Raw genomic sequence first — 26,485 nt, 5'->3', positions numbered from 1 at the left:
TGGACCAAATTAAACATCTTGTCCGGAGTCCTTCAGGACACCGAGCTAAAAGGCAATTATTTCGGGGATTATTTAATAGAAAATCCTCTAAGGACTAGCCTAATAAGGGTGTCCGAGTTTCCGTCTCATTCTTTTTGCAGCTACCAAATAAACTTTGTGAAGCATACTTTTAGGTTGAAAGTGGACCGTGCCGAAAAAATAAGTATCGTGAATAGTGTTATAAATTCGCGATTCCTTGCACGATTCATATGCTCTTTGCCTACATCAGACTCCTGGTTTATCCTTACCAGGTTGAGCAATGAGAATTGATCTTCTGCTGCCATTTTATCGCCATAACAGTTAATTACAATAGTTATTAAGTACCTAATTGCAGTATATGGTAAATATATATATTTGTTTTTTTTTTTTTTTTTTGGGGAGGGTTTAACAATTTTTGATAAGCTTAAAGGACATACATTTTAAATATAAATGTTGATGTAGTTAAGTAACTAAGTTGAATTGGTTGGTTGGGTTGGTCCGCCGTTTCGATTGCCAGCCTCACTGTTGTTGTGAGGAGGCGCGGCGCTTGCGCCTTCATCACTGCGGACCGCCGGGATTTGGACCAAGCTGCGGGTAGCCACCAGGGCCAACGGGACCTTGGGGCCCGACCTGTGGCTGCAACTGCTGCATGGGCATCATGGGATTGGGACTTGAGCCAACCACACCGACACCCACACCAACACCGACTCCACCCACGCCAACATTAACACCACCAACACCGACTCCTCCAACGCCAACTCCACCAACGCCAACTCCTCCGACACCAACTCCAACTCCACCGACACCAACACCAACCGGTGGTCCAATGGCTTGATTGGGTTGGGGCGGTGGCAAATCCGTAGTATTCAGTTGAAGATTAGTAAGCAGGTCTGTGATGGCTGGGAAAAGAGAGCACTGATTTGTCTGCACATTGTATTCGGCAAAACGTCGCAGCAGTGTGCTGGCCGTTGTCATCATTGGCGATTGCACCTGCTCTCGTCGTTCGGCCATTTGCGTGATATTTGTGGTAATGTCATAGACAATTGGCAGAACCAGCGTTGGGCTATCCTTCCAGTCCTTGCCATTGTAGGGGATTTTGGTGATTTGCAGAAAGAAGAGAATCTTGAGTCTGCCCAAAACCACACAAGCATTCCCGCTGGGCACAATGGGTACAGCTGAGGGCGGCATTCGCATGCACATCTGCACAGTCCACTTCAGATGATCGCCACCCAACTCAGGTTTGAGTTCAAGACGCATGATTTGCACAAAATCTTTCAAAACTTGGGCGGGCATATTGAGTAGACGGCAAATGCTGTGCAAGGAATTGGGACGATAAGGTGGAGCAACCACTCGAGTGTCAAAATATTGCTCAATGACCAGCAAATCATCGGGACTTAGTTGGAAAGTGGGTTTATCCGGCATGGGTGGCAATTGTGTGACCTTTAGATGCAGGGACTGCATGTGCATCTGGTTGAGCATTACCTGACACTGCAGGCCATCTACTTTGAAGAGCACTACGCCGGGTTCGGTCGAGTTAAGAGCAGTGAGAGTCTCCTCGTTTTGAATATTGCGATGGAGCTGTCGTCGCATGTATACACAACCCAGAAACCGTTCCAATGGACACATATCAGATACATTTATATCCTTATTCGGGTGCGGGCTTGGTCGACAAAGGGTTTCCAATGCCTCGTGTGTGAGTAAAGTGGGCACTGCCCCAGCCCATGGACGGTTGAGACTACCGCGTGTGCCACCTCCACCAGTGGCACTTGGCCCACCAACTGGACCTCCGCCTGTACTTTTGTGCTCGGGACTCTGTCCCGGCCTAGGCGATGGTCGGGGCAGGCTAGGGGAACCTGGCCAGTTGTTATTTGCCGGCGACATGGCCGTAAAGGGTGAATCCTGATGACTTGGCATATAGAGTGTATTGGGGCCTGGACTGTGCACCATATGCGGACTCGGCTGAGGGTTGAGCGGAGATGAGGGCATAAGCCCACCAGGTGACGGATGCGGCATATGTGGGGCTGGAGGCGAAGTTAAATTAAAATTGCCATGACCCTGTGTGGAACCTCCGCCGCCACCACCACCACCACCAGCACCGGGATGAGGACTAGCTGGTGTGTGAGGATTTGAGCTCGACGGCGGCGTGTGAGGAGCAGGGAAACGAAGTCCACTGTCCCGCGGCGATTGTGGTCCCCGCATACCGGCTCCCAGGAAAGGTGAAGATCCTCCAGCACTGACACCAGCTACACTGCTCGGCCCACCGAAATTATCCTCCATCCCCATCGGCGACAAGGGGTTGTCATCTTCATGTGGCGCCCTCCCTCTGTACATAGCCGACTCATCTACATATTTTGACAAGAATGCCTTTAAGCCTTGGATGGGCGTGAATTCCTCAATTACATTCCTCTCAAACCGGCTGCTGGCCCCATCGCGAATGGATACCAAACGGTTAGCACGAAACCGAAATTCCAGGCAGTACACCGCTAAGTGGGTTAATCTCATCATACAGGGTGATTGAGGAATCATGCAGAACGAAAGTACTGGAACATTGGGGCGCTGCAAAAGAGATTCGTCACTCTCAGTAATCGCATACACAAAATGGAGCACAAAAACTTACAGGAACTCCCAATATTGGCAATACAGGCAACTTAGATAGGGAACTCATGGGACTGTAGGTCTCATGCAGAATGTGTGCTATTTGTGTTAGGCAGTGATGCTGATTCAAATGCTGGGCTAGCTGGTCCCGCATCATGGAGTGCGCATTCACCGCCGACATGCCGCCTACAAAGGTAAGTCGGAATCCATGTGATTGCACCGACCAATAAATATTGCAACTGACTTCCTTTTTGGGTCCATAGCCAAGCAAAAGATTCATGAAGCTGTAGGATTTAACCACCAGCATATCGGTCAGGGAATAACGCTCTATAAGGCAAGAGAAAATTAGATAATAGGAATTGCCTTTATATCGAAAAAGTTTTCACTTACTGTTTTTAATATGATCTGCAAAATCATAGACCAACGCATAGAGATAGACAATCTTAGACCAGTCATTGAGTAGATCTTCCACAGTCTTGGAGAAATCATGATTAGCCTGCTCGTAGGTCAAATAGACAGTTCGACGGCTGCCTTGCTCCCTCTGGTGACTGCTCTGCAGGGGTGTGCTATAGAATACGAACTCCACTACCCATATTCTCACCTGACTGTTCTTATTAGTCTGGGAGCGTACAGAAATGGATAGCACGCGACGCTGCAAATCTTCCCACACATGACGCTCTATTTTGGGCAATGACGCAGCAGGAGCACTCAAAGTAGGCGGTTTGTTTGAATCGCCGCCAACTACTGGAGGCGTTTTGCCCGGCTTAGGCAAGGCAAGAATCTTTAACACCAAGCTGGTAGCATTTGCCTCTACCTGCAGACCACTGTGAGGTATTTTATGCTTGGAAAAAGTGTGTGCCAAATTCAAAAACGGTATCTTCTCATCACACATGGCAACCACATGGGCCAATTCGGGTATAAAATATGCTGGAAAAATAGTTTTCTGTTGCTTTGCTGGAGGAGCCAGAATATCGCCATTGGATTTACGCTTATGTGGAGAAATTTCTGCTGGATAAGGGAAAATGAAATATTAAAAATTGAAAGTCAGTGTGATTCTTCGTGCTCACTCACCATCAACATCGGTACCAGGGCCATGGGTGGCCACAAATGTGTCAAACTCAATGAGTCGCATTAGTTTGGTATAGAATTTTGGTATCTCAGATTGCGATTGAGCCACCACAGAGACCGATTGTTTGGCACCATTATCAATGACATCGACTTCATCTTTTTGATATGCAACAAACCCCAAATGGAAAGTGTATTCCATTTCATTTGGCATATGCGATTTTTCTTTCAACTGGACCACCTGTTGGGGCAGAGAAAACGAGGTAAAACGAAGAAATTCCAATGCTTTAAAAAATAAGAAGGATGAAACTCACCAATATGATATTCGGATGACGATGCAGCTTCACATAAATCTTGTGCCGCCCCTGTTGAAGTAGTTCGTGGTCGGGAAGCGTCAGAAATGGCAAAGTCTCGGTGGCCGTCGCTGGTAAATGTTGCAAAGTCTTTTCACAACGACGATGTGTTATCCAATACCGTAACTCCGACAGTAGTGAGGGCAATTTACTTCTGTCACCATTTAATGAGTCCTGCATTTCATCGGTGATGGGACAATCCAAATGCTTGGGCACGTGGCATCGGAACATCCCAGTATGAGTGTCAATGGTTATATGAATTTGCTCTGCACGGAGGCAAGGGGTTAGCACGGGCACTGTCAGAATGGCCGGCGTACCTTGGAGATTGACTAGAAACAATTTGAGAAGAAAGGGGTTACGGCCGCATTTAATGATGAAATTTGTTTTGTACTCACAATCAACATCTTTCAAAAATGCCTGGAACTCTAATTTAAGATCACTCAAACGGGACACTGAACGTATGTACACTGTGTGCACAATTAATCGTTCCATGGAAAGATGTTCGGAACGTACAGCACGATCCGCCACATCGGCAGATTCCTTGGCACCCAGTGAGGGAACATGCACTACAGCTAGGGGCCGGCCAATCTCACTTGGATCCGACTGGACTGTAAGCCGATAGCCCAGTTCCGACTTCAGGTCACGCCAATAGGACACAGTAAGCTTCACACCCGGCAGATATTCCTCAACTGTTATATTATTTTCATCCAGGCGTTCATAGTTTAAGCGTAGAGTCTGTGTATACAGGACCTCCAGCTGCAGGGATTGGCAAAAGTAGTGAAGACAGTTGTAGACTTCGCTTAGAGCATTGGGGTTCTCAACCAGACGCGCTTGAATAAGTTGATGAATGTAGTTCACCTGTAGAGGGTGCACTAGAGCTTTCCCATCTAAATGCAAAAACATGTATTTAGTCAAATCGATTCGACCAATTTACTTTTTGTGATAACTTACCGCCTGTTTCTTTATCCTCTACCAAAATATCAATGTCCAGCAGTCGCCAAGGCACATTGGGGCTGTCGCCCATCACAGTGAGGGCCACACTGAACTCATGCTTCACCTCGAAGGTAACTCGTCCATTCCGAATTCTAAATTCACGCATCTGCGGCAACAGTTTGCCAGTGACCAATCTATGTTGAATCACCTGATTTAGACGCAACAATGTTTGCTTCTTTTCTGCTGCCGTTATGGCATCTGGTGGGACAATTCTTTCCCGTATGCAGGTAGGCAATCGGTTGTATGTGCCAGTGGTCAGTACCTCCACTGCTGCAGGTATATGAAAATTAGGTAGACGAGCACGTACAAGCGTTTCACGTGACATCCTGGCCAACATATCGGCTGTCTCTACAAACAGCATATTCTGTTTGTCTAGAAAACTCATGATTTGTGATGACTTGTCTACCTTGGACACTGAATTACCCCACTTCACCAAGGCATTCAGTCGGGTAAACAAATGTCGCGTCCTGGCAGCATAGTCGTAAATCTCTACCTTTCGCTCCATGTCCGTTTTGCTGGGAAGTCTTGGGAAAGACAAGGATATGTTACTCTATTATGCATATCGAGAATGCTATTATTCTTACAATTCTGCCAGCACCGTTAGCTCATGATAGGTGCGTTGGATAATGAAGTCAATCAGCACCGACATCGACATTGTGTTATTGCCGCCAGATCTGTTAAAATTTATAAATATTTCAAAATAAGTCTTTCCCTTTTTTTTAATACTACTGCATAGTAAACCGCATTGACGCCACCTAAAAAAAAACTTACCGATTTCCCTCTTGTCCGGCTGGCAAATAGCCGCCACCACCAACACCGGGCATTTGCTCCAGAGGCAGCGGTGTAGGCGCCATCTTCACTGCAAAGTTTGATAACAGTATTTACAAATACTTCCTTTTGATGCGCGTATAATGTTTTTTTCTTTGTTTTAAATTTTTTTTGCAATTTTTTATAAGTTTGCGACCTATTTTATTCAGGCTTAGTTTCTCTAATGATATCGATAGTACCGATATGTCGTATTATCGATAAAGGAAAGAAGCTTGTCAAAGCTGCAATACAATCGACAAAGAGTTATCGGTTACTGTACTTTCGACAAATAGTTATCGACTATCAGACAATCGATAGTGAGCTATAGGTTTTCGGGCAATCGATGGATAGTTATCGGCTTTCGGGCAATCGATAACGCTTTATCGGATCCAGGCAATCGATGACGAATTATCGGTTTCAGACAATCGAAAATAGAAAGAGTTACCGTATCTGTGAACACGACGATTCTTGGCGCGAAAGTAAAATTCAAAATAGCCTTAAAACAAAACCCATTGCATGACAAACTTAACTGTCTTTAATATCGCTACAAAAAAGGAGATTCCTGTGAGGTAAGCTAATTGGATGGATTGTCTTTTATTCAAGCTTGCCGTAAAAGTCTTAATACTTTCCAGCTGATTCGAAGTGCAAGCATTCTATGGCCGAATAAATAGATTAACCCAACCACCCTCTTAATTAATTATAGATCAAGTGCAAAACAACAGGTGTTCTTAATGACACAAAACAAACCACCAATCCAACAAAACCATTGATTTTAGAGAGTTAATTGTGCTTGAACGGTGTCAACAGAAGGATGAAGTTCCTACCCAGGCTACGATTGAAATTGCGCCGTCTGAAAAAGTTGGCAAAATCTCCACTACTACGAAAACTGGACTTACTTCATGAGAGGTAAATAGGAAAATGTTAATGCTAAATAAATATGTTATGCAGATAGATATTCACAACTACATATTGTATATCCCTGAACAGTAAAAGAAAACGGGTTTTTCAGGAAAGCTGTGAGGCCTATCAAATGCAAATCGAAGATGAATATGAGAAAGCCAGTCCGATTATGCAAAAAAATAGTATGGATTAAGAATTGTCTAAATTTAACTTACATATTTACTTCCCTTTTATAGAGCTACCATATAGTACGCGTGAAAGATTCCTTTACGATGGTACTTTCCACGAGGCTGTTGGTCGGGTTTTACTTATTGCACAATTTTTTGCCATGATGCCCGTTTATGGAGTTACCTCAAAGCGTCCTAGTAATTTGCGCTTCTCATGGCGATATCTACGGACTTGCTGGTGTCTTATTTTCATAGCATCGTCACTGGTGGACCTGGGTTTATCCTTATACAAAGTTTTAAACGATCCCATAACATTTAATAGCATTAAACCAATCATATTTCGGGCTTGCATTTTCCTAGTTTGTGTGTATTCATTAAATTTGGCCCGAAAGTGGCCGAAACTAATGCTCTATTGGGATCAAATTGAGCAGGACCTGCCGCAATATCAGACCCAAACAGAGAAATGGCAAATGGCCCACACCATACGCATGACCATGTTTGTTGGCATGATGTTATCCTTTGGTAAGATCCAGTGATAAATATTATCAAAACTAACTAAATTATCCTTAAATTTCACTTTCGTAGCTGAGCATCTATTGAGCATGCTTTCAGCTGTCAACTATTCGGCCTATTGCAATCAAACCTCCGATCCCATAGAGAATTATTTTTTGCATACCAACGACGAGATATTCTATGTATTCCATTACTCCAATCTATTGGCTGTATGGGGTAAACTTCAGAATTTATATTCCACATTCATATGGAATTATATGGATATATTCGTAATGATTATCAGCATCGGCTTGGCCTCCAAGTTTCGTCAACTGAATGATAATCTGAAGAAGTTTAAGGGTATGGTAAGTGTCAATAGTCATGTTAATCTAGATATTTTTCTAAGTCACTTACATATTGTAGAATATGTCCCCTTCATATTGGTCAGAGCGTCGCATACAATATCGTAATATTTGCATGTTGTGCGATAAAATGGATAATGCCATTTCCTTTATAACCATGGTGTCCTTTTCCAATAATCTCTACTTCATCTGCGTACAGCTGTTAAGAAGCTTGAAGTTCGTATTAGTGCTCTCAACATAAATACATTCTCTTTTATGAAGTTTGTTTCTTTCAGCAATATGCCTTCAATTGCCCATGCGGTCTACTTTTATTTCTCGCTAATTTTCCTCATAGGACGCACTCTGGCCGTATCCTTGTACTCCGCCTGGGTGCATGACGAATCGCGCCTCACTTTACGTTATTTACGCTGTGTGCCCAAAGAATCCTGGTGTGCGGAGGTGAAGCGTTTCTCAGAGGAAATCACCAGCGATATGGTGGCTCTTAGTGGCATGAAGTTTTTCCATTTAACTAGAAAATTGGTTTTAAGTGTAAGTGTAGATAATACCAATTGAAAATTTCTGATGATTGGGCATTGTATTTCCCTTCGGGTTTCAGGTAGCCGGCACAATAGTCACATACGAATTGGTTCTTATTCAATTCCACGAGGACAACGATTTGTGGGACTGTCAGCAGAGTTATTATTTTTAGTTTTTATTTTTTTTTATTATTTTGTCAATATTTTAAAGCAATCGTTAAAAACGATTTGTATATGTTGTGTTTGTGTGCCGGATGCCGAGCCGGGCTTGACTTATAGAAACCAATAAAATATCGCTTGTTAATATCATTTGGTTATATTGCCTATAAAGTTGCCTACATATTACAATACATATACTTATATGTGTTATTGTGTTCCAAGTGTATCAAATGGTCGCTAGTTTTCTTTTTACTTTTACTTAAATACTAAAACAGATGAGGGCGAGGGTGACACATCTATAGAATGACTGGCATGGGGTCGTGCCGCCTATACAATATATATATAAATATATATATATAATTTTTTTTTTTTGAGATACATTCAGCTAAACATTTTTAATTACTTAAAATTTAAATTGAGTTTAAGTTGAAAAGGTAACAATGTACGGAAGTTTGGTGGTTTCTGGTTGCATTAATATTGATGGTTTACGAAAAAATTATACAAAAATATTGAATAAAATTAAGAAAAACATGAAGCGGAAGCTACATGAAATATGATATATATATCTAAACATATATATATATATATATATATGTAAGTGTATGTATATGTGGTTACTAATACAAATTACAATTTGTTCGATGTTTCGATTGAACGACTCGCTTTTAGTTTGGATATCAAGAGAGATTCGTTCTGATGAGATGTTTGCCAGAAGAAAGATAAAGCAATTATAACCTATCACAAAGATTGAGATCTTAAAGTAGAGTTTAGCAAAGAAAATTAAGTGAAAATAATAAAAAAAGACTCGTCCAAAGAACAAGAAAGAGAGAGAGAGATAGAGTGAGAGAAAGAGAGACAGTTAAACAAGGGGACAGAGATGGAGTAAAAGTATTGAAGGCGGAATGCGCGAGTGTCGAGTCGATTAGAGCTGATGCTGCTGCTCTTTCAGTGTCGCTTGGCATCATACTGCTTCACCTTCTCCGGTATGGCTGCTTTCTCCACTACCACATGGAGGCCAAGTTCTTCTAGCGATTTAACATAGATCAATTTGCGCCAGAATTTTGTGCTTTATGGAAATAAACAAAAAAAAAAAAAAAAAGAGATAAATAAATATACATAGAACATAATTAGATAAAATGCATTCAATTTCGCTTACCTCACAAACGGTCGCGCCATCCACACCAGCGACTTGATCCAAAATGTTGGATGCACCAAATACATGTGCTTTAAACTCTTTCGTAAACGGCGATCGAGTAATTGATAGCATCTAAAGCAAAATATTATTAATTTATAATTTCGTAGGATTATTTTTGTTTTTCTTACCTTTTGAGCCAAGGAAAAGGTGGAACATTTCGCCTACTAGAACCACCGTGCAGATAGATTAATACATAATCATCAGTGACCAACTGCTCTAAGGTCTTCACAACATAGAGGAAGAGATTGTCCATCACATAGCTATAATCTGCTCGGGACCTGTCTGGCAAATGGCAGGCACAAAAGATAACGATTGCATTCTGACCGCCAGCCTTCAAATAGCCACCATGGGAGAGTACACGTTTATATGGCTCAATGACTCGCATATCGATCTCTCGAGTGCGTCCATCAGGCAGGGTAATCTTTTGCCAATTACGTGAATCGCGTCGCTCTTCGGCAGCCGTATACTGCGGAAGGGAAGAACCAGGTGCCGTTGTTGAGGATGCTGCTGCTGGTGTGGGTGTTGTGGCCATAAGGCCAAATTCCATATCCAAGTCATCATCATTGTCGGGCAACAGTTCTGGCCCCTCACAATTGTCATCGTCATCATCGTCTTCACCATCCAGACCATCGATTAGCGAACTTGATGGACTTAGCGAAGCCAAATTATGTTCTATATCTTCGTCATCATCAAAACTATGATTAGAAATAGAATCGAGGCTAGAGATATCTTCTCCCTGCCCAGGAAGTGTAGGTCCACGTTTGCTATTCCTTTTTTGCTGTTGCAGAGATTTGCCATTTGCATTTGCATTGTTAGGCAGCAGAGAAACGGACTGAAAATTCGATTCCACTGCCGCCAAATACTGAGACACATCCGCATCCGATTCGCTGCTCAAGAGATCGGGACTTTGGCCACGCAACAAACTGACTTTGGCATCTTGTGGCTTAATGATGCGGGCGCTTGGTATATGGGCGGAGGCTGGTTGAGCTGGAATAACATCGGGAAAGTTGTGACATTTGCCCTGTTGAAATGGCTCCGAATCGGAGTCGGTATTCGTCGGGGACATCAACGGATGACTGTTGGCCAGCGTACGCTCAATAATCTGGCGTTGCATCTGGGGAATGTTCGACGTAACAGTCGCATCAATGGAGATCAGTTCGGTTCCCGATCGGGAGTCTATAATTCTATTGTCCAAAGCGTTCGGGACAGCAGCAGTGGGAGGACCAACCTCGTTATCAGCCAGCGGTGAGATGCCAGTGGAATTTGAATCCGTAGGCGTCATCTCCGAGATGTCCATTTTGCTCTCCGATTGTGAGGACTCGGATCCCGCGTAGTGTAAACTATAAATCGATTAAATTAGATTAGTCATACCCAGAGTTAGGACTTCTAATGGAATCCGTCTCCTCTGGCATCCTCAGCCTGACGCTTTGCTGTAGTGTTGCCACCTCCGTAAATAGTAAGAGAAAAGAAATAGCAGAACTTGCCTCATTGTTATTGTGGTTCCTGTTCTTAGCGTGAGCCCTTCAGGTTGGTCGATAACGCCCACTCATCTAGGCAAGGATCCTGTTTTAGGCTGCATCAGTTTTGTTTGATTCCATACATATTTTTAATAGTTTAAATATTCATGGACGCAGTTTTTGCTCTATTTTTATTGCAATGTTCACATAGGTCAGATCTGGCAAGGCCAGTACTTGAGATGGCTAAAAAATAGCACGAAACCAGTAGTTCTGCTACTCAAGTAAACGAACATTTATTAAAGCATAAAAGTTGCATTTTGAATTCTATATTTGTATTAAGCGAACATTCGGAAGCTAATATCATTGTAAATTTTAATATTCATTGCAATAAATAAAAAAAGAAAACTTAATAAACTATCGCGAACACTCCTCGAAACTGTCGACACTATCGATAGCTTTTTTTTAGTTTTCTATCGGTAGCACCTTTGCCTTGCGTCGCATAAAAATATAAATTCTTTGATTTAATAAAATTGATTAAAAATCACCATGGACGGGCCAATATTACATTCTGTTAGCACAGATAATGCAAATCCCACTGCGTGCACAGCGTCCTTGAATTCCATTGTGACTGTATTAACGCCTTCGACTGCAATGCCCACAAAAGTAGGCGGGTCCCCAGCCACAACAAATGTTACAATTACAACAACAACAACAACAGAACCAGCAGTCACTGGGGTTTTAACAACAAAGCCGTTGCCGACTTTACCTGTTAGAAAATCAATTCAGAATCTTCCCCTTGAGCTTCAAAACGATCAAAAGCGTAGAAGGTTAGTTGATACATTCGTCAATTGCTTCTGTTACCCCAGGAATTCTCTGTATTTCTAGTTCTTCCCGAACAATCAAGCGAAAGCGATTTGATGATGAAATTGTCGAGTATAATGTGACTATACCGACAAATCGCAGTGGAGCTGATGCTCATCGGCACAATCGCCCAAGAAATGCATTTCCAAATTTTCCAGGAATTTTAGGGACAGCTGGTTCAGTTGGCCCACTTCCCATTGTCGCACACCCGGAGACTGCCCTAACACCGGGTTCGGCAGAAATCATTTTGCCTGGCACTCCCATTCAGGTGGCAGCATCTTCAACTTTTATACCAGCTTCACCCTCAACTGGAGCAACGCCCAATCAACCTACATTACCGATCGCAGCTGCTAAGACCGTGTCGCATCCAAAGGCTACAATGGATCGTGCACAGACAACTGAACGTAGACCACGACCAGTGCGTTCGTCAAATAAGAAGTCCCAGCGTCGCCGACCAGTCGGTCCGATGGCCACAAAAGATTTAGGTCGATGGAAGCCTATTGATGATCTAGCTCTTATTATTGGTGTACAACAAACAAATGATTTGCGTATGATTCATCGGGGAGTGAAGTTCTCTTGCAAGTTTACGTTGCAAGAATTGCAGCAGCGTTGGTACGCCCTGCTGTACGAGCCAGCCGTATCCCGTATAGCTGTCTCCGCCATGCGAAATCTGCACCCAGAACTGGTAGAATCCGTTCAAAGAAAGGCCTTGTACAGTGTACAAGAGGAGGACCTGTTGGGAACCATCAAAAGCGTAAATATGAGCGAAGGCCTCTGCCATGAATTATGGAAAAATTATCAGATTTTCCTTTTGCAGACGGAAACGCCAAAACTGGAACAATTTCAAGAGCTGCTGAGTAAAAATGCGTCGGTTTTTTATTGGGCTCGCACTGGCAAATCTCTTCAAAATCATTGGCTCCTTCTTAAGCAGTATAGTCTATTGCCCGATCAAAGTGTGAAATCCTACAATGGAACAGAGCCGTTGACCTTCTCGGATGCCGAAGAACAAATTTTCGATCATGATCTTCAAGAAGCTCACGATGAGGCTGTGGAAATTGAATCTGGTCTTGCAGATCGTCGTAAAAAACGCGACATACGTTGCTTAGAAAACGAGCTCTCCCGTTGGGGCGTTCTTGTGGACTCTGTTCTAGGACCGACCGCAGCATCAGAGTTTGATAATCAAACCCTGGCATGTTTATGTGGGAGAAATGTACGCTATTTGATGCGCTCCAAGGAGATCTCTTTTTGGTCGTGATGCCAAAGACTATGTAGTGGATGTAGACCTAAGTCTAGAGGGTCCGGCGGCGAAAATTTCCCGTCGTCAGGGCACCATCAAATTGCGGAGTAATGGCGACTTCTTTATTGCTAATGAGGGTAAGAGGGCGATCTTCATCGATAGTAATCCGATTTTGAGTGGCCACAAGGCACGGCTTGCCCATAATTGTACTGTCGAGATGTCTGGTCTGCGATTCACTTTCCTGGTCAACTATGACCTCATCAACGCAATACGGCAGGAGAACGCAAAAACATCGAATCCCTTAAATTAGTTTATAATGGTAAAAGGAGTTTATTTTGGACATGCTAATATATAATTTATTCAATGTTTTTAATTTAAAATTAGCTAAACAAGTTCCAAAAATAAACAACTACAAACGCTAAAGCTCTTGTCGACTCAATAAGTCATTGCTGAACGTAGTTGAACAGAATTACTATCTAAATTTTCGATAAAACGATTCCGACTTATCGCTGATATCGATAGTCAATCTTTTACTAAATGCAGCCCTGCTATGCGCAACAAATAGGAAAATATTTGAAATCTTGCAAATAAGCTTAGGACATCTTATGGAAAAGGGTCGATTACATTCATCTACCACGGCTGTCACACGAATTGAGGAAAAGTCAACTCTAAATTTGACAGTGGATTTGACAGCTTCTGTGATCAAAGTAGGCGATGCTTTAGAAATAGCACATGTTACAATTCCGAAAACAGAATCAGCAGCAGGCACAAAGATTTTAAAATCAGAGCTCTCACCGACTTTGCCCAGTACAAATCAAATTAACAATCCCATAAATTCCCATAAATATTGGAAACAATCAAAAACTTAGAAGGTTAGTTGATAAATTTGCTGATAGCTCCTGTTATCCCCGGAATTCTCTTAAATTCTTTCAGTTCTTCCCGTACTTCAAACGAAAGCGATTTAATGATAAAATAGTCGAGTACAACGCGACGCTACCAACAAATCGAAGCAGACTCGAAGCTGAACGTCACAATAGCCTAAGAAATACAGTACTAAGTTCTTCAGGAATTTTCGAGAAAGCCAGCTCGTTTGCCGCACATCCAGAGACACCAGGTTCGGCAGAAACCCTTTTCCTGTCACTTCCATCCAAGTGACAGAGCCCTCAACAGAAGCAAAAATCAATCAACCTACTTTTCCGATCCTTGCTGCTAAAAGCGTAACGCATCCAAAGCCCATAATGCAGCCAGAAACTTCCATGCCTGGCACTTCGATTCAGGTGGCAGAGCCCTTAACAGAAGCAACAATCAATCAACCTACTTTACCGACCCGTGCTGCTAGACGCGTGCCTGGCACTTCGATTCAGGTGGCAGAGCCCTTAACAGAAGCAACAATCAATCAACCTACTTTACCGACCCGTGCTGCTAGACGCGTATCGCATCCAAAGCCCAAAACGCAGCGTGCCCAGTCTAATCGGCGTAAACCACGACCAAAATCACGACCAAAATCACGACCACGACCACGACCATCGCGTTCGACAAAAAAGAAGTCCCAGCGTCGCCGCCCAGTCGGTCCACCTACTACGAAGGATCTAGGTCGTTGGAAGCCTATTGATGATCTAGCTCTTGTTATTAATGTGCAGCAAACAAATGATTTACGTATGATTCATCGCGGAGTGAAGTTCTCTTGCATGTTTACGTTGCAAGAATTGCAGCAGCGTTGGTACGCCCTGCTGTACGAGCCAACCGTATCCCGCGTAGCTGTCTCCGCCATGCGAAATCTGCACCCAGAACTGGTAGAATCCGTTCAACGAAAGGCCTTGTACAGTGTACAAGAGGAGGACCTGTTGGGCACCATTAAAAGCGTAAGTATGAGCGAAGGCGTTTGCCATGAACTATTGTTAAATCTTCTGGTTTTCCTTCCGTAGACGGAAATCCCGAAACTGGAACAATTTCAAGAGTTGTTGGACAAAAACGCCGCTGTTTTCTATTCGGCTCGCACTGCCAAATCCCTTCAAAATCATTGGCTCCTTCTTAAGCAGTATTATCTGTTGCCCGATCAAAGCGTAAAACCCCTCGATGGAACAGAACCGTTGACCTTCTCGGAAGCCGAAGAAGAATTACTGGACAATGATCTGCAAGACCCATATGATGAGGCTGTGGACATAGAATTAGAACTTGAGGATCGTCGTATAAAACGCGAAATACGTTTGCTAGAAAATGAACTCTTCCGTTGGGGCATTCTGGCTGCTTCCTCATCGTCCTCAAATTTTGATAGCCAATCCCTGGCATGCTTGTGTGGACGCAATGTGCGCTTCTTGATGCGCTCCAAGGAGATCTCTTTTGGTCGTGATACCAAGAACCATGTGGTGGATGTGGATCTTAGTCTAGAGGGTCCAGCTGCGAAAATTTCCCGTCGTCAAGGCATCATCAAGTTACGCAGTAACGGTGACTTTTTCATTGCCAATGAGGGTAAGAGGGCTATCCTAATCGATGGCAATCCACTCTTAACTGGTCAGAAGACACGTCTAGCCAATAATTCCACTGTGGAGGTATGTGGACTACGTTTTATTTTCCTGGTCTACTATGACATCATCAATGCCATACGCCAGGAGAATGCCAAAACATCGAATCCTCTTGTATAATATTGCTCTGTTCAAGGTCATGCCAAATGTAATATATTCAATATTCTTAATGAACACTTTTAAAAACGAGTTCTGAAAATAAATAACAACAATGAACAAGAACAAGAATCACATGTGCGCTCATAAGTTAACATGCCCGCCCACCATTGACCAACAAGTCAATGTGCTCCATCTACCAACAAACGCCTCCAATTGAACGGAAGCAATCAGCCAAAACGCCCAAGTACGATTAAATACTCTTTCAAAGCGAATGTCTAATACACGTTGGCAGATTTAATGGCCTTTACTGTATTACTGCTGAACTAAATTCATTCACTGCGTTCAATGTGGATTTTGTAGGGCATTCAGTGTTGGCTTTTATTTCTATATCGAATAGTATGCATTGCCATTGGCTTGATTGACAGAAATCATACCAGGATTTCGATTAGTAAATGGGCAACTAACGCCAGCCTACATTTATAATTCAAAGAATCGAACTGAGAATTTCCTACGCCATCAGTTTGCTTGGCATTAGCGAATCTTTATTTGTGACCAAAAAGTTTATGCGTGTTTGTTTTGCGAGCGTCAGTGGTGTTTTTAAAAGGGAAAAAGATCGAAAGATCTCCCTTGGCCAAAAATTCCTTTGCACAATGAAGTATGTATCACAAACATGAACTTTATGTTCACATGCCCTCAAACCATGTAAGCCAATTTCTCCTCAGTACAAATATCGAAAAACCAAATGCCCCAAACAGTATGCAACAAACTCTTCAGCTTAAGCTTAAGACAATCCATCACATTTTTGTTCGCCTCTTTACGTTTTTGCTACATTTCCCTTGCTCATTTGCCATGGTATTTTGATATATTAGTTCTTTTAAAATATTACCACAACCTCCCTAATATGCATTTCTGTTGTTTTGTAGCCAGTTCTATTCAAAAACTCATTGGCTCCCCCGCAGTATGCCTTACTTTTCTGTGTTCTTTAATTTACCAACTAACTACGATACTATCACCGTCGGATTCAGAAGGCTCGGAACGCAGAAGGCTTAAGAAAAATCGTCACATTACATTTAAAGTAAATTTGTTCCCCTTCCATAATCTACCTCTGGATCCGCCAATGGCCGGCGGTGTATGTAGCTAGCTAATTTGTGACTAATTTAAAGTCGTAAGCGCAAGCTGCTATTAATTACAGCTGTTAAAATATCAAATTCTAACCATAACCACCATTCTCTTGTCAACTTTGGGAATTGCTGGCAAAATGAAATATCCGAGAAGGCAAAAACCTCACACGATTGTACTAAGTATGTAGATATACATATATGAGTTCCCATATGTAATTATTAGCCAAATGTGAGAGAATCTCAATGCTTTAGAATTGTTCTCGACCTTGTAATCTAACAAATAACATACATCGAAGACTTTAGTATAGGTGATAGAACCATAACCGATACAAAATATCAACATAATTAATTATGTTTAGCCACTGACAGAGAAGCCCCGTGAAACATAATATAGAAATTAGTGGTCAAAAGAGAATCATAGAGAGAAAGTTCGATGACTTTCCACAAAACGGCGGCCTTTCTTCTACTGGAGGTCGATCTGTTCGATCCCCGGGGTCCATAGCTTTTGGGTTTCTTCTCTCAAGTTCTTTGCATTGTTGACACTATAAACTAATAAGCTGTCGCAAGATCCACAGCATATTAAAATATAATTAATTGTTGTCACTGTCTATAAAAAGTCAATTTATTTTTTGTTCGCTAGCCATACCAGGAATTTCGTGCTGCTCTTCTTGCCTCTTCTAGCCCATCCGCCATTTCCCCTCGTTCCATGACCATCTCATCTTTCTCCTCCTCCTCCTCCATCTCCCTCTTCAGTGTTGATTTGTGTGCAGTTTCGTCTTTTGGCTTTCTTTTCTTGGCTGATGATGCGAGAACTAATGAAGTTTTGGTTCGCTCTTTTTTTTTTTTTTTTTTTTGTCTTACAATAAGTGTATCTATATATTGTATCTTTTGTGCAGTTCAGCGAACTTTTGTTGTGCTTTTTCGATATTTTTGCGATGTCGCAACTGCTAAAATTAGTCTGAATTAGCGTAGGTCATGCTGTTGTTTTTGTAACTGTTAGTTTTTTTTTTTTTTTTTTTTTTGGTTTGGTTTTTTAACCAAATCCGAATGAGAGAAAAAAAGTGGAGCATAGACACTAGATTCGATACGATTCGATTTGGATTGGATTCTATCTGATAGTTTATTTTGTGTGGGGGGGAACTTTCACAGTTTCATGGCGTTGAGATCATTTGTGAATTTGAATTTGTCAATTTAATATTCCATTAAAATGAGGGTCTGTGTGTGTGTGTTTCTATCAGTACATGGAAAGTAAAGTGAATTTAAACCAAATCTTTGATTGCTAATCAGCTGTAGCTGAAAAAATGAGAGGGAAGATATTTGGGCCTATTTTTTCTAAAGGCGATGAAAAGTATCTTATGCTTGATTTGACGAAAAATTAAATTCCATTTTTATTTTATAGTTCAAGCACCATAATACTTACATATAATTCATTAGGTAAGTTAAACAACGTATTGCAAAAAAATTGAAAATTAATTGAATTCTAGAGTCAAATGGTTGAAATTTGTCTTCTTGCCTTCTTCTACCGGACTATCTAGGCCAAGATTACTAAATTCTATAAGGATAAAACTTAATATTTTTTGCAAATTTAAAACATTTTTGTAACCCTCTTATACAGATTTCTAGATCTAAGATCGAATTCATATATTGTTGTGAGTGGAAAACTAAATCTCATCATTTATGAAACCAATTTTCTGTTTTTCGCCTGAAAATTGTTTGCCCTAGTTTTTCAGTTTGTTTTTATTTTTTATTTTTGTTTTATAGCTTTTGTTTTTTTTGCCTGACATAACATATTGATTATCTCATTGCATTCCAAGTTTAACTTTCATAAAATAAATAAAATAAAAAAAATACAAAACCTTCGTGACTGTGCAGGAAAAACAAATAGTATTAGCGAGGAGGTGGAGGGCGGAGAAGGGAGTTTGGGGGAAACACCCCCCGCACATTGCCTTTAACAATTTGCTGAATCGATATGCCAAAAAATCAAATTCAATCCGAACATCTGATACGCATTTCAATTAAACTATACAGAAATAGTTTTGTTCGGTTTCATTTCAGTTTTTGGTTTTGTCGCATGCGTCATGTGAATTATTTAAATTATTTTTAAGTTTTTTGTTTCATACCTACATACATATGTATGTATATGTAACGCATAAATAATCAGACATCACAATGAACATGAAATGAACACTGGACAGGCTAATAATTGTGAATTGACCGCATTTTCAATACCCTGCAAATAGTTACTTAAGGCTCTCAAGGACGATTCTCTTCATTTGTACCTTTTTTTTCATTCATTTTGTTCACTACTCACTTGTTCAGTTGCTCAGCTAACAATTTGAAGATCACAATTGATCGCTATACTTACGATTAGTTCTATATACATATATGTGTATGTGTGTTTATGGAGAAGTCTAATAAACAAGACAAACTATCTATTAAATAGATGGCCAAATTCAAATTCAAGCAATTGTTAACATTCTAATCATAGTTAATTAACACATCGTTAAGGGTATGCAAGCAATTGGAAAATAGAAGAAGAAGAAAAATTGAATTGAAATATGTATGTTCCGCATTGGCCTAACTTGCGTGTGTTGCATATGAAATGTTTTGTTACAAGTCTTGTGATTTATATATGTATATATTTGGTTGTTGTTGTTTGTCTCTGTCATTTTGCCACTGATGACGTCACCACGCCCACTTGATGCATTCGTTATAGGCTTGACGACAATTAAAACTTCTTTAAACGCTTTGAGCCAGCGGCTAAAAGTTGAATGTATCCAACAATGGATAGATAGTTAGATAGATAGATATACCAGTCATCAGTCGTCAGACTCAGACAGAGACACAGACTCCGGACTCCAATAGAGAGACACCGAGAGGCCTTGAAATGCGTTCGACTTGACTGTCAATCACCCACGCAGTTTAACAACAACAGCAACAGCAACAACAACAACAACAAGAAATCAGTGTGGCGCCGCCAAAATAAACTAAAAGTCAATTTCAATTTGCAACTCCACTTTTGGTGGCTTAAAAAGTTATAGATACAATAATTTTTTTCTTTTTCCCATTTTTTGCTTTGTGAAACAAATAATTACATCGACTTGGGATTGATTTTGTTATACACACATATATACACATATGTACATATGTGTATTTCTTTGTTGTGCTTTAATTAAATCAAGCCACAAGGCAAAGATCGGTTATAGATACATATAGACATACCTCCATACTATATACTATGTGGGTTGAGTTTTGTTTTTGTTTTGCCATATATATTTTTTTTCTTCTTTTCTTCTTCTATTTCTTTAATGGAATATTTTTTTATTTGGTTTTCTAATGAGTCAAATGTGATATGTTTATTGATTTTCATAGTCTTAGCAATGTTTTCTTATTATTCATATCGCATTTTAGAGATTAGTTTTGCGGCTTGAGGCGTTTTGGCACACAAAGTTTGAAGTTTCTTTCATTTTTTTCAATCGAATCCGATTAAGCTTCTAAGGAACTGAAAATACAATGAGGAAACTGAAGTTTTTAAATCCAAATCCAAAAAATACAGTTTCCTATTGAGAAATGCAAAAATTACATCTTTAAATTTGGCTTTGCCATGGAAATTTCTAATGTTTGGGATCATTGAGTTGTTTGTCTTGAGATTGAGATAATTTCATACAAAAGTATTCCATTATCTATTAAGCCTTGAATAATTACATATTTGCACTTCAGTCTTTCTATGGTGCTATAACTGTCAAGATATCGAGATCTTATGATGGCTCATGAAATGGCCAAGGCCATCAAAAGGCAAAACCCTTTCAAAAACAAAAACAAAATAAATGAAACTATGCAACACATAGAAATATCAATCAAAATATGCAATTTAACAGAAACAAAAATCAATTGGCAAATCAATAGAATGTATGAATACTCTTGCTAATTCTTTTTATGAATGTTTTTTTTTTTTAATCCAATGTTTAATTTCATTACAATTTATACTACACATTTTAAGATATAACTTTTAGAGATTGAAAATTGCCTAAAATACAGTCTGCAGAAAATAGATGGAAAAAAATATCTCAAATATTTTGGAACTATTTTCAAAATTAATATATATCAGTAAAAGAAAGTAATTTTTAAGTTTCCATTAAAACCTAAAGAACTAAAACTTTGCCAACCTCGGTAAAATTAGCATGAGATAATGACTTTTTTTTTCTGAATTTTTTCAAATCTTCTTTCAAAATATGCTTTAATTGAGATTTAACTTTTAGCAAACGATTGGAAATTGATGAAACTACAGTCCGATTATCGATTGTGATTCTGATTATGAAAAAAAGTGAGCATTATCTTTGCGAATCGTTTTTGACATGGAAAAGTGATCTACTAATTTGCCTAATGACCCCAAATATTTGGGTTTTGCGACCTGCTAAAAGCGTTGACTCTGAAGTAATTGGCTTACTTCTTGTTAAATAAGAAGGCTAAGAAACTTATGTAATATTTCTCATTTCTTAAAATAAGTCTGTCAAAAGGGGCCTAAAATGCTTCATTCTAACACATTTAAATCATTTAACAAATTTTTCAATATCGAAACAAAAAGAAAAATGAAAATTTTTCCATTTGAACTTTAGAACCGATTGCCATTCAATCGATGATAATTTGTTTTAATTGCTATAAACGCTGCTATAGATTCCAGCCATTCCAAGATGATGTAATAATAATTTTATGTTTTGAGTCATTTTTGGTTTTTTTTATGTTTTTGTCGCGTGACAATTTGCGGGTGGGCCAAAAGAAGTCAACTGAAATCGGCTTAGAAGGCCTGACAAAAAAAAATCATAAAGTGGATTACTTCTAACAGCCATGACAAGCATTTCAATACGACTCTTAGATACCTTGTAATCCTCTTTATGATGACTGGAGACAAGTTCGTATTTATAATCATTCTCGAGATACCCTTTCATCTGTCTGCATATATGAGTAAAGGGTAAAATTACACAGCGACTCACTTTCAGATGGTGGAATGGACGGGGCAGCCGTGTCGATGGAGGGGGGGACTGGCGGGCCATTCGCTAGACCAAGCATCAAGCTCGAAACGAAGCTTAGACGACGAATGTGGCAAACGAAGCGCTGACGGTTTACCGAGCCCAAACCGTTTCGTTGATTTCAAATTTTTCAAAGTTTTTAAACTGTAAACTAAATGTACTGCCATTTTAGTGGCAAACGAGCCAGCTGAGCAGACGGACGTGTGCATTTTGAGATACAGATACAAAGAGAGCCAGCTGAAAGATACAAGATACAAAAGAAAAAAACACACTCAACTCTGTGCATCGGAAGTGCATCAGCAGCAGCAGCAGCAGCAGCTCAGAGCGGAACTCATTAAAAGCACTTTGCGTAATTTTTTGAAGCGCTCTGGCGTGATGAGGCACAGACAAGGCTTAAAAAACGACAACGTTGCCAAAAATTCGCCAAGGAATCATCATAATTTGTGCGTGTGAATTAGCCGTGAAATAAAAATAAAACGTGAAGCAAAGCCCAAGCAAAATTTATAAAAAATTAAAAACAAAAACGAAAAAAAAGTGTTTGCAAATTTGTTGCAATATTTCCCTCCAACATTTGGTAGTTTTTTTTTAATTTTTTTTGCAAGTGTTTGATAATTTTGAGTGTGTTATTTTCCTTGTTCGTGTGTGTGTGAGTGTGTGCAAAGAATAATGTGTGTAAAGAGAATTTGTCTGGTAAGTGATTTAGATTATATCAGCGTTGAATTGTATGTGTGTATGGAAGAGAGCGTCCCCGTGTCTCCTTCGCATCCTCTTCTATTCGTGTTCAGTTTTCACCTCATCGCAGCGATTCTTGTTCTTCAACAAGTATGTGGCCAAATAGTTTATCGGATCACTGGGACGATCCCTGGCCAAGGCCTGTAGGCCATGTAGTAGTATTGGTGCCACAGTCTGATCCAAATATTGGCGCAAAGGCAAGGAATTGACATCGGCACGACGCTTACGGCAAATGCCAAGTGGCAACAAGGTCAAATCGGTCAGTAAACTGTCCTGTGAATTTTGTGCAGTTCCTGCATAGTCATTGGCATTGTCATTGGCATTGTCATTGGCATTGTCATTGACATTGGCATAGCTAAAGGAGCCATCATCCTTGCCGGCATCTCCGCCGGCTGCAATATCCTCGACAGTAATCCTTGACATTTCGGGCTTCTCGGAATCCAGTAGTCCTTAGAATATATGGTTTGTTGGTGCAAAAAGTCCACGAGACATATTCAAGTATATTTTTATACTTACTTTTGAAAAAGGTCGATTTAATTTTGTAATTTTATTTCTTTATTCTCGAGCTCCTGCCGTGTAGCTTCTACGTTTGTGGAATGAATGAAGTATTAAAGTCGATTGGGTACTAGACATTGATAGATTGTCAGAGACTACTTGGAATCATAGCCTACTTGATTCAGCGTACATTTGACTTGGAATCATAGCCTACTTGATTCGGCATACATATTCAATAAATTTAGCCGACAATTGCTTAACTTTTCCCACCAAAAAACCCACCAAATAAAACTCTTAAATTACCCCTCTCAAGCCATAAATCCATCTTCTAGCCATACGGAGTTGACCTCCAGTTTAATTTGTTGCTAGAAAACCACAAACAAAAACCATCCATTTTTAAAAGCGACACTAAATTCACTTTGATTTATAACAATTGCCGGGACAATATAATATTAACTAATGCCCCTGAATGACTCATGGTTGACACCCAACACCAAAAGATCTCCAACCAAGGGACTTTGCTTAGAACTCATTCTAAAGAACACTTAATGACAATTCGCTTACTTGTTTAAATATCATTGCTCTTCGTAATCGTAATACTAAAGAAGAGTAACAACAACAACAACAACCAATAGAATTTCGTTTTCAATCTGTTTAAAACGTGTTCTAAACATTGTAAAAGTTGTAAAGTGCAAATATGCCACTTAATAATCGTATATTTAAACTAAGCTTTTGTTTTTTGCAAACAAAATTTCAAATCAAATCAACAAAAAAAAAAAAGCTACAACCTATTGAATAATTCATAATTGACTACAAAACAAACGATTAACACATTTTCAATACAACAAAAACAAAGACAAAACAAAATAAAAACCTGTAGCATTTGACCCATATTTGATAGAGGGAATTAAATTTGAATATGAAAAAGAATCAACGTTATTTCTTAACTGTTTAACTAGCTACTAGCCAGAAGAAGAAGAAAAAAAAAACAAATATTTCAACAAAAATCGTGCATTACATTTCAAAAATACCCTTGCCAAATGGGGTATAAGTCATAGAATGCTTACTAGAGGATTTTGCATCTACAAAAGGGTATAACAACTTCGGCTCGATGGGGGTTGGGGAGGAGATCGTTCCATGGAATTTGATTTAATTTGTTTTTTGTCTATGATGTGGCAGATTTTTGATGAAGGCTTCCCCGCTTTAACTGTTTCTCTCTCTTTCTCTTCATCTATCTCTTTCTCCTGCTATTGCCAGCTTCTTTGCTCTCTGTCTGGTTATCTATGTGTGTGTTTGATGGAAAACGTGTAATTTGCTTGAAGACTAGAGGAAAGGTCACTGGCATCCATCGTCTGCTGAAGATGATTATGTTATTTCAGAGATACTTCAAACACACACACACACACACACACACACCTGAATTGTGTATCTTTTATCATCTATATGGTGGGCAGCACGTGGGCAATTGTTTTTGTTTAGGCCATTTTATCTCTCTTTGGATAAAATAAATAATAATAACAAAAAAAAAAAAAAAAAAAAATGCTGCTGCAATTGCGCAAAATGTAAATGAGTAAAGTGAGTGAGAAATAAAACAAACTAAATTAAATAATTAAAAGGGGTAAAAACAAACAACAACAACAACAACTACTACCACACAGGGCCAGACCCAAAAAGTCAAAAATTAGCGCAACTGAATTAATTAGCCAACTTGAAAAGAAACTGAATCACTTGCCACATTTCGATGACCTTGAACAAAGATAGCAAATAGAAATGGACAAAAAAAAAAAAAAAAAAACACCAAACCAAACCTCTGGCCAAGTGACAGCCATAAATTATAAAAAAAAATTTCTGTTTCTGGCTTTTTTTCTGCTTTTTTCTTGTTGTTTTACATTTCTTTATCGTTTAATTATGCAAGTTTCAAATAAAAAAAATAAAGTTTTTTTTTTTCCACCGTTTTGCTTTGCTTTTTTTGTTTTCTCATGTTTCTCATTTCACAATTACATATTATTAAATATCATTTCAAATGTAACACGCCGACAAAATCGCCTCAGGGATAAAGTGAATTTTTGGTTTGCCTTCTTCCATCGATTTTTTGCATAAATTTATTCAGCCCATAAATTGTATACGCCCCTTAAATAGATTAAAATCACTAAAATAAAAAAAAATAACCAAATAAATTTGTTTTTTTTTTTTTTTTTGCCAATGATGCTGCAATTTTGAATTACTTTATTTTTTATTTATTTATTTTTTTTTTTTTTTGGTGGGGGTGACCCAATTTAGTTAATGTAGAAAAAGGCAATTTGATTGGTATGCTGAAATTCTATTTTGTGTTGTTTTTTTTTTTTTTTAGCTCTTTTGGTTTAGTTCACACGATTCGCAATGGAAATTTGTTTGCACTTTTTTAGTTTTTTTAAATTTTTTTTGTGGCATTTTTAATGGGTTTTTAAACAAATTAGACACAGCTGCTGTTTGAACTTGTATTTGTGTTTTTATGGGCGACTCGGTCATAATTTGAGATACAATGTACGATGATGAGTAATGTGGGAAGATTGTCTAATTATGATACACCAAAAGATGATGCTACTGATGTTGATGATGATTACGAGAGGGTGGAGTCATGTTCTGTGAAAAGGAAGTAAACATTTTTGATTTCTAGGTACACAACAACAACAATGGACACTTGGACATAAAGACTTCTGAGTCTGATTCTAATATGTGTATTGGTTAGTTACTTCAGTTGGCAGCTCTAAGAGGGCAAAATGAGTGTAACCAATGTGGGAGGACATTGTATGATGAGAGGACCAACTACTAGACAACAAACTAAAATCTCCTTTTAATTGGCATTCAATCAATTAGCCAAACATGAAAAATGCATTCACTTATGTATATGTGTATAAAATGTTTGAGTTTTTTGTTTGTTTTCATTCTTAATGGCAAAAATTCCATTGTACGCCTACGGTCGTCATGCCAGATTGTCACACTTCTTTGTCTGTCTACGGGTAAATAATAAATATATGTACATAAATATATCATTTCGATCGGTGCAACAAGCTGACAGTTTGTTAGAGTGCAAAACAAGCCAGTCGGAGGGCAGTCGGAAGGCAGCCTTTGGCTTTGGCTTTGGTGTTGCCCACACAGCAAGAATCAAGACAAAGTAATACCAAAATCGCTAGCAAGCATGATGTCGCCAGTTTATCAGCCTTATATCCATTGTATGCATTGGATGTTAGCCCCCACACACACACACACACACAGACTGAGACACAAGCTAAAGTCACACTACATTACATACATACTGAAATGAATGCCATCA

The 26,485-nt window shown here is 39.6% G+C and overlaps 6 protein-coding genes across 8 annotated transcripts; 3 read left to right on the top strand and 3 right to left on the bottom strand.

Annotated features, from left to right (window-relative positions):
- Positions 1 to 386: 386 nt before the first annotated feature.
- MED14 (mediator complex subunit 14) lies at positions 387 to 6,019 on the bottom strand. Of its 3 annotated transcripts, none has more exons than XM_068286023.1 (9): positions 5,796 to 6,018; positions 5,609 to 5,698; positions 4,983 to 5,548; positions 4,427 to 4,918; positions 3,993 to 4,360; positions 3,685 to 3,919; positions 3,004 to 3,621; positions 2,636 to 2,940; positions 387 to 2,574 (listed from the first exon to the last, which is right to left on the bottom strand). In XM_068286023.1, exons 1-9 carry the CDS (start codon positions 5,876 to 5,878, stop codon positions 577 to 579), a joined length of 4,755 nt encoding a protein of 1,584 aa, XP_068142124.1. In that variant the 5' UTR covers positions 5,879 to 6,018; the 3' UTR covers positions 387 to 576. The 3 variants fall into 3 exon arrangements, with proteins under 3 accessions (XP_068142124.1, XP_068142125.1, XP_068142123.1); XM_068286024.1 differs by having other exon boundaries at positions 3,004 to 3,618; XM_068286022.1 differs by having other exon boundaries at positions 3,993 to 4,918; positions 5,796 to 6,019.
- A 623-nt stretch (positions 6,020 to 6,642) lies between these two features.
- Positions 6,643 to 8,440, top strand: Gr64f (Gustatory receptor 64f). Its single transcript, XM_068286121.1, is given in 7 exon segments — positions 6,643 to 6,737; positions 6,819 to 6,929; positions 6,993 to 7,420; positions 7,484 to 7,755; positions 7,814 to 7,968; positions 8,028 to 8,280; positions 8,348 to 8,440. Coding segments are annotated over 7 exon segments (1,407 nt in total).
- Positions 8,441 to 8,558: 118 nt separating this feature from the next.
- On the bottom strand, positions 8,559 to 11,310 carry LOC137573770 (caytaxin). Its single transcript, XM_068285799.1, has 4 exons — positions 11,106 to 11,310; positions 9,750 to 10,961; positions 9,583 to 9,693; positions 8,559 to 9,492 (listed from the first exon to the last, which is right to left on the bottom strand). Exons 1-4 carry the CDS (start codon positions 11,108 to 11,110, stop codon positions 9,372 to 9,374), a joined length of 1,449 nt encoding a protein of 482 aa, XP_068141900.1. The 5' UTR covers positions 11,111 to 11,310; the 3' UTR covers positions 8,559 to 9,371.
- Positions 11,311 to 11,525: 215 nt separating this feature from the next.
- Positions 11,526 to 13,599, top strand: LOC137573768 (microspherule protein 1-like). Its single transcript, XM_068285797.1, is given in 4 exon segments — positions 11,526 to 11,905; positions 11,964 to 12,693; positions 12,757 to 13,182; positions 13,184 to 13,599. Coding segments are annotated over 4 exon segments (1,740 nt in total). The 5' UTR covers positions 11,526 to 11,624; the 3' UTR covers positions 13,487 to 13,599.
- A 139-nt stretch (positions 13,600 to 13,738) lies between these two features.
- On the top strand, positions 13,739 to 15,917 carry LOC137573863 (microspherule protein 1-like). The gene is made up of 3 exons (XM_068285926.1): positions 13,739 to 14,048; positions 14,110 to 15,038; positions 15,102 to 15,917. The coding sequence occupies exons 2-3, from the start codon at positions 14,415 to 14,417 to the stop codon at positions 15,816 to 15,818; spliced, it is 1,341 nt and encodes a 446-aa protein (XP_068142027.1). The 5' UTR covers positions 13,739 to 14,048; positions 14,110 to 14,414; the 3' UTR covers positions 15,819 to 15,917.
- A 6,573-nt stretch (positions 15,918 to 22,490) lies between these two features.
- On the bottom strand, positions 22,491 to 23,318 carry Dpy-30L2 (Dpy-30-like 2). Its single transcript, XM_068286250.1, has 2 exons — positions 23,194 to 23,318; positions 22,491 to 23,126 (listed from the first exon to the last, which is right to left on the bottom strand). Exon 2 carries the CDS (start codon positions 23,098 to 23,100, stop codon positions 22,717 to 22,719), a length of 384 nt encoding a protein of 127 aa, XP_068142351.1. The 5' UTR covers positions 23,101 to 23,126; positions 23,194 to 23,318; the 3' UTR covers positions 22,491 to 22,716.
- Between the last annotated feature and the right edge of the window lie 3,167 nt (positions 23,319 to 26,485).

The sequence above is a fragment of the Drosophila tropicalis genome, unplaced genomic scaffold, assembly GCF_018151085.1.
Source record: "Drosophila tropicalis isolate 14030-0801.00 unplaced genomic scaffold, ASM1815108v1 contig_443, whole genome shotgun sequence".
In the NCBI taxonomy this organism is placed as follows: domain Eukaryota; kingdom Metazoa; phylum Arthropoda; class Insecta; order Diptera; family Drosophilidae; genus Drosophila; species Drosophila tropicalis.
The sequence above is the reverse complement of the archived record's forward strand: the minus strand, read 5'-3'. Positions and strand labels throughout refer to the sequence as shown.

Excerpts from the sequence above, each read along its gene's own strand:
- MED14 (XM_068286022.1), bottom strand. The coding sequence starts at position 5,878 with ATGGCGCCTACACCGCTGCCTCTGGAGCAAATGCCCGGTGTTGGTGGT. Across the intron at positions 5,699-5,795 it reads GCCGGACAAGAGGGAAATCG|ATCTGGCGGCAATAACACAA; the intron begins GTAAGTTTTTTT and ends AAATTTTAACAG. Across the intron at positions 3,920-3,992 it reads GTCATCCGAATATCATATTG|GTGGTCCAGTTGAAAGAAAA; the intron begins GTGAGTTTCATC and ends CTGCCCCAACAG.
- LOC137573770 (XM_068285799.1), bottom strand. Across the intron at positions 9,694-9,749 it reads CCTTTTCCTTGGCTCAAAAG|ATGCTATCAATTACTCGATC; the intron begins GTAAGAAAAACA and ends ATTTTGCTTTAG. Across the intron at positions 9,493-9,582 it reads ATGGCGCGACCGTTTGTGAG|CACAAAATTCTGGCGCAAAT; the intron begins GTAAGCGAAATT and ends ATTTCCATAAAG.
- LOC137573863 (XM_068285926.1), top strand. The coding sequence starts at position 14,415 with ATGCAGCCAGAAACTTCCATGCCTGGCACTTCGATTCAGGTGGCAGAG. Across the intron at positions 15,039-15,101 it reads TGTTGGGCACCATTAAAAGC|ACGGAAATCCCGAAACTGGA; the intron begins GTAAGTATGAGC and ends TTCCTTCCGTAG.
- Dpy-30L2 (XM_068286250.1), bottom strand. The coding sequence starts at position 23,100 with ATGTCAAGGATTACTGTCGAGGATATTGCAGCCGGCGGAGATGCCGGC.